Genomic DNA, 6,737 nt, shown 5'->3' with positions numbered 1-6,737 from the left:
CGGGCAGCTCTGAAAGGACGAGGGGAGGCCTCCCTCACGACTCCGGATGTCGCGGTGGGCCCACAAGATAAGCCACCAGGCAAGAACAGCACCTCGCCTCCAGAAAACTCCCCCAGACCCCACCTGACGAGGCGCCGGTTCACACGGACTTTGACACCCGAATTCACGGTATTGCGGGCGGTGCAACTCTGGGTTGCTACGGCGGGAAAGACACGGGCGGCGTTCAATAAATGGCCTATGCCAGCGTGCTCTTTCAACCGCCCGCAGGTCGAGAATGTTCTTCGGTACTCGAAGACGGCGTGAGAGGGATGGTTCTTGCGAGCGAGATCGGCTCGAACAGCAGGAAAGTATCGTCAAATAACTAATGCTCGCTGGGACCAATGTGGTGACGTTAACACCAAATCTCTCAAAAAAAACAAACGGAATAGTCAAAAGGAAACTTCATCAAACTCAAAATTAAACGATCAAGAATTTCTCTCTCTTCCTTGCACCGAGGTAAAAGGTAACGGTTATTAGACTTAGTAAATTGTCGCTCGAAAGGTACTATACGCGATTCTTAAAAATAAATCTTATAATTACGTGACGATGAGTCTCGTTCCGACCAACACCCGACGAGTCGAACGGCGTCAAAATGGGCCGTAAACCCGGTCCACTGGTCGACACGATTCGTACGAGTGGCGGGGCAAAAATGTCACGTCACATTATATAATCGACAGTCATTTCAAAATAGGTTTTAAGAAACCTATTTCCAAAGAATTATTTATAGAAAAACTTTTACAAAGAAGTAATAATAATATAAACAAGTAATTTATCCTTTAACGATTCATGAGACTAGTCAACGCGACTCGTTTTTTTTTATATCACGTGTCTTGAATCTAATGCGTACTTTTAAGGAAAAGTATGCCGACAAATATGACTATAAATGATACGGCAACTTATAAGTTCCAATCAGATACCTTCAATGATTTTAGAAACAGAACTCGCGATAAGCGATCAGGCTTGAGCCTATTGCGATTTGGAGTGATGACATTTTTGGCAATAGAAAACACTCGTTTACACGGAACCGATGTTGCGATGATCGACAGATATTTTTAAAGCTATCGATGCTAATGCAGGGGTATTTTCTTTTTGCTCGCACCAATATTGTATTGGATCAACATCCAACGAGACTGGTTCTTTCGAAAGATACTGCTGAAGATCAGGATGTAGTCCTGCAGATTCAACAACATTAGTTTTGTACATTTTCTTACTTTGAACGAGTTCCAAATGAAATTTCCATAGTTGATCGTTTTCGTATTTATTGGCACAACTCTTTTTTTCTTCCTCAACTACCGTGAGTTTTTTCAACTTGTCATTTTTTAGCTGTTCATTAATTTTTTGAATCACTTTGGAGCAAGACATTGCAGTGGAAAAATGTAATTTCTTGAATCGGGGATCGAGTACAGTAGATGCTGCGCTGAGTGGGTTTAATTCCGCGCTATTAAATCGTTTATTAAGTTCTTTGTGAATGTCCGTTTTGAACTTTTGAGTGATTGGTGATAACGTCTCGACTATAGTGGGTATAATTCTACTGCTAGTAACATAGACTTGCCCACACATTTCTCTTGAAACAATTTCAATGAGTCTGAGGACCTCAATTAATTCGCGAACGATAGCTGCTTCCGACGCACTCAACATTGGTGGCGAACGTGGAAGTTTAACTAAAACCGAGCTAATAGTATCAATAAGTTTGAGAAATCGTTCCAATATGAAGAAAGTCGAATTCCATCGCGTTGCTACATTTTGAATCAAACGGAGCGGTGGGTTACGGTTTTGTGATTTGCGTAATTCATCAGAAGCGATGGTTGATTGCTTAAAGAAGGTAATAATCGGTTTGACTTTCGATATCAAATTTTTTACCTCTTCAGATGATTCAATTGCGTTTGTTACAACCAAGTTCAATGAATGCGCAAAGCACGACAAGCGTCGACGAACACCGAATGTATCTGATACGGCTTTCACAATATTTGCCCCGTTATCTGTCACTACAGCGGTGATTTCATTGAGCGGAATTCCCCAATGAGAACAAATTGAAACAAACGTTTCAGATAATTACTCACTAGTATGTCGTTCATCCAGTTCTACAACATCAAGAACAACAGCCGTAAGTTTATTTTCGTCGACGAAATGAGCAGTAACATCCCAAAAAGCTTGTGGACGTCATTGTTTCCGTCCAGACATCAGTGGTAAGCGTAAATCCATCGCCTCGCTGCAACTTTTTTTTGACCAGCTCCGAGAGCACTTCGTACTTAGTATCCAGTGTAGCAGTCATTTTACTCCGTCCAGGAATTTTAAATAAAGGAGTAGCAATATTGACGAAATGTCGGAAACCTTCCTTTTCATATGTATTTAAAGGTTTACGATCATGAAGAGCAGTGTGTTTGTTGTTGTTAATGCAGCGGTTCCTCCATCTATAAACCAAATAAGTGGATTTATAATTTTAAAAGCAATCAGTGTCAATATGACGATTTCAGGACAATATTTGTTTAGATTACTTACCTCGAAATGATGACATTTTCGATACAGCATTATCGATTCTGGGCTGTACGGATGTTATAGCTTCGGATAACTGATGATCTTCGAGCTGTAGTCTTTTCAAAGTAACGGGTAACTGAAATTATTTCAACAAAATTAGTCCACATGTAAATAACTCATTAAAAACTCATAGAAAAGTTAAATGTATAATCCCTCCGATAAAATAATAATTTATTTAAACATGCATATGCACCTCACGTGAATTCCCTGCGATGGATATTTCAGTTGGTTTATTGTTCCCTGAGACAATTTGTAATTCTTCGGGATTATCGGGGTCATCGTTCTGATCCTAGAAAATTGCACTATTGTTATTTTGTCGATTCTACATGGATTTATGTATTTTCATCAAAACAATTTAACAATCTAAAAGTGACGGTCAATGGTACCTTTGAATAACATTCGATAATCGGAGTTCTGATCGAACGCGGTAACAAGGACTGGCTCCGCCCTGAATCATGATGACGTCGGATTATATGATTCGTTAAATTGGTTGTATTGCCACTTGCCTTCACGGCTACTCCGCACAGTTTACAAGTACCCCCGGTAAGAGTTTTGATGAAAAAACACCAGACTTGACTTTTTTTTCCTTTTTGCCTCTTCACGTCGGGTTTCCTGTAAATTTAGAAAACATGGTTTACACAATCGAAATCAAAATTTTATGAATGAAAATATGTAATCGGATGAATCTGAAATTATTGTGATGTACTTACAATAATTTTTTTAAATCAGCTTGAAGACCCTTCACAGCCTTAGCTGTGGGTTGTCGAGAGGCTGGTGTTAATTGCGTTGACCCTGGTTGCGGTGGAGAAGGGTTCATTCGACCTAGTTCACATTCCTGTGAAAATGCTGATGTAGTTTCAATCCTCGTGTTGTGTAAAAACAGAACATGTTTAAAGATCAATTTTCAACATTTTTTTCGATAATGAAAACAAGTGGAAAACTTACAAATCGATGCTATCGGCTGACTTCCAAAGTACATCTATTTTTTCCTCTAAATTTAGGAGAATGTTTTTTTTCAAGAGATCGGTAATGAATTCGAGACTAAAGTCCATCGAATCTGGAATACAGAAAACGAAAACAATAAAAAACATTAGAAAGTTGATAAATATTAAAAAACAACTCTTTTCAGGGTGATTTTATGAACATTCTTTTATACTCACGTTTTAACTTCACGTAAGTTGACAAGTCAATTCCATCAATGCGATGTGGAACCTGTTGATTCACTTGAAAATAAAATGCATAGGTCCGATTTGAAGAATCTTCTGAAAAACACAAATATTCAAACTCTTTTATATCTATTTACTCTTTCCTATATTTTTTTTTTAAATGTGAACCGAAAAAGAATTATGTCGCATTCTCAGTTCTCATACGTTATTGAAGTAAAATTTGCATGCTTCTCTGTGAAAAGACTAAATCAGTTCCGTGAATGCGAAGAAGATTCACGGAAGCCGATTCACATTTTTCTCAGAACTGAAGCGTTTTCTCGAGAAAAAAAACGTTACACTGGAATCTTCGATGGAAGAAAAACATCGCGTAACATTTATTTTACTCGAAAATTCAACTACGCCATTAAAAAACGTGCAGCAGGGTTGTTGAAATATTTTTACCGCTGAATAAAATTTAATGGAAGGCGAAAAAACTGAGCAATGTAGTGTAGAGACTGTAGAGAACATTTTTCATGCGCCGACTTAACCTACACATTACAGCAAAAAGAAAAAGCGTGAGAAAAGAGAAACTTACCAACGACGGTGCACTTCACTGCCATTTTTGATCTTGAACACTTGAACACTTTTTTTTGTAAAATACTTTTTATGCTGGTTTCAGACGACGTCTTATACTTTATAAATTTCAGTTTTTTCAAAGTATATCGTATGCGTCACCTCGTGCTCCGTACTTCATGCCATGCGCGCGATTTTTTGGGACTGAGGAACAGGTGGAACTGTAACTGTGAAGGTGTGAGTGTGAAGTGTGAATGGAAGGGGAGATTGGATAGCTCGCTACTAGTAGCTAGTAGCTAGTAGCGCCACTGCCTCTTCTCTCACGGGCACGGGTCTCGCACTCTCACGTCTCTTCAATTCACGATTCACGACTCACGGGAAAAATTTTCCGAATCCTCTAATAAAAAGTTCATGGGATTAAATGTATCGAATATATCGAAATATCGAATCTATTGTTGCCTCTTTATTCGTGCTGTGATTGGTCGCTCTGAAATCTCGAATTTAAAGTCCTGCTTTTAGTTTGATAGTTCCAGCTGTCAGATTGACAGTTCGGGTATGCGCGGTTGGTTATATCAACCAACAGCGTTTAATTACATGGCACACAGATAAACAGCACATTCAAATAAAAAAGTATTCGTATTCGAGTGTAACCCATGTTTTTCAGGCTCCAGTTTTTTTCAGCACGAAGATAGGAAATAATATTTACATTGAATTGAAATGCGAATTGCTTTTTATTTCGTACATCGAATGGTAATAGATTTATCGTAGGATGATTGTGAAAATATACGAATTTTCTCAGGGTCCGAAATTTCGTGGTCCATGTAAACTTTTCAAATTTCAGTGACGAGGTCGACGGTTTGTGGTAGTCAAAATCCAGATCGACTTTGTCGTGATTTTTTATGCCCAGATCGACAACTACATGGCTTCTGTTGTCTAGGTTGACGACTTCATGTTTTTCGATGCCCAGGATGACGTTTCTACTTCCTGTCTACGTCGACGGCTCCAGATTCCACTATCTAGGTCGACGGCTCCATAGTTTTCAATGTCTAGGTATATTTTTCCTTGGTTTTCGATGTCTAGGTCAACGGCTCCATAGTTTTCGATGTCTAGGTATATTTCTCCAAGGTTTTTGATGTCTAGGTCGACGGTTCCATAGTTTTCGATGTCTAGGTATATTTCTCCAAGGTTTTTGATGTCTAGGTCGACGGCTCCATAGTTTTAAATGTCTAGGTATATTTTTCATTGGTTTTCGATGTCTAGGTACATTTCTCCATAGTTTTTAACATCCAGGTCGACGACTCCATAGTTTTTTATGTCTAGGTATATTTTTACGTGGTTTACGACGTCCAGGTCAACGGTTCCATAGTTTTCGATGTCTAGGTATATTTCTCCAAGGTTTTTGAAGTCTAGGTCGATGGCTCCATAGTTTTCAATGTCTAGGTATATTTTTCTTTGGGTTTCGATGTCTAGGTACATTCCTCCATAGTTTTTAACATCCAGGTCGACGACTCCATAGTTTTTTATGTCTAGGTATATTTTTACGTGGTTTACGACGTCTAGGTCGACGGCTCCATAGTTTTCAATGTCTAGGTATATTTGTACGTGATTTACGACCTCTAGGTCGACGGCTCCATAGTTTTTAATGTCTGCGTATATTTCTCCATAGTTATCAATGCCTAGGTTTGATAGGTCTCGATATCTAGGTACATTTCTCCATAGTTCTCGATGTCTAGGTATATTTCTCCTTGGTTTTTTATGTCTAGGTATATTTTTTCATAGTTTCCGCTATCGAGGTAGACGGCTCCATAACTTTTGATGTCTAGGTATATTTCTCAACGGTTTTCGATGTCTAGGTCGACGGCTTCATAGTTTTCGATGTCCAGGTGTATTTCTGCATGTTATTTGATGCCTAGGTATATTCCTCCAAGGTTTTCGATGTCTAGGTCGACAACTCCATAGTTTCCGATATCTAGGTGTATTTCTCCATGGTTTCAGATGTCCAGGTATACTTCTCCACAGTTTTCGATGTTTAGGTATGTTTTCATACAGTTTTCACACAGTTTTCGATGCCTAGGTATATTTCTTCATGGTTTTCGATGTCTAGGTCGACGGCGGCCAAGTTTTTGATATCTAGGTCGACGGCTCCATGGTTTTCGAGGTCTAGGAGGTCGACGGTTCCATAGTTTTCGATGTCTAGGCCGACGGCTTCATAGTTTTTGATGTCTAGATATATTTCTTCATAGTTTTTGCTATCGAGGTCGACGGCGGCAAAGTTTTTGATGTCTAGGTCGACGGCTCCATGGTTTTCGAAGTGTAGGTCGACGGCTCCATAGTTTTTAATGTCTAGGTATATTTCCCCATAGTTTTCGCTATCTAGATTGATGGCTCCACAGTTTTCGATGTCCAGGTATAATTTTCCATAGTTTTTGATGTCTAGATATATTT

General features: G+C 39.0%; 2 protein-coding genes across 2 annotated transcripts; both read right to left on the bottom strand.

Moving 5' to 3' along the window:
• Positions 1-968: 968 nt before the first annotated feature.
• LOC122406269 (uncharacterized) lies at positions 969-2,395 on the bottom strand. The gene is made up of 2 exons (XM_043411636.1): positions 2,100-2,395; positions 969-1,851 (listed from the first exon to the last, which is right to left on the bottom strand). Exons 1-2 carry the CDS (start codon positions 2,112-2,114, stop codon positions 1,054-1,056), a joined length of 813 nt encoding a protein of 270 aa, XP_043267571.1. The 5' UTR covers positions 2,115-2,395; the 3' UTR covers positions 969-1,053.
• Positions 2,389-4,339, bottom strand: LOC122406319 (uncharacterized). The gene is made up of 8 exons (XM_043411713.1): positions 4,315-4,339; positions 3,735-3,836; positions 3,520-3,631; positions 3,285-3,437; positions 2,961-3,186; positions 2,768-2,863; positions 2,539-2,650; positions 2,389-2,450 (listed from the first exon to the last, which is right to left on the bottom strand). The coding sequence occupies exons 1-8, from the start codon at positions 4,337-4,339 to the stop codon at positions 2,389-2,391; spliced, it is 888 nt and encodes a 295-aa protein (XP_043267648.1).
• Between the last annotated feature and the right edge of the window lie 2,398 nt (positions 4,340-6,737).

Source organism: Venturia canescens, chromosome 2 (assembly GCF_019457755.1).
Source record: "Venturia canescens isolate UGA chromosome 2, ASM1945775v1, whole genome shotgun sequence".
In the NCBI taxonomy this organism is placed as follows: Eukaryota; Metazoa; Arthropoda; class Insecta; order Hymenoptera; family Ichneumonidae; genus Venturia; species Venturia canescens.
This window is presented reverse-complemented; position numbering and strand designations above follow the sequence as displayed.

Excerpts from the sequence above, each read along its gene's own strand:
- LOC122406319 (XM_043411713.1), bottom strand. The coding sequence starts at position 4,339 with ATGGCAGTGAAGTGCACCGTCGTTG. Across the intron at positions 3,187-3,284 it reads GCTGATTTAAAAAAATTATT|GAAACCCGACGTGAAGAGGC; the intron begins GTAAGTACATCA and ends CTAAATTTACAG. Across the intron at positions 2,451-2,538 it reads GAAAATGTCATCATTTCGAG|ATGGAGGAACCGCTGCATTA; the intron begins GTAAGTAATCTA and ends TTTGGTTTATAG.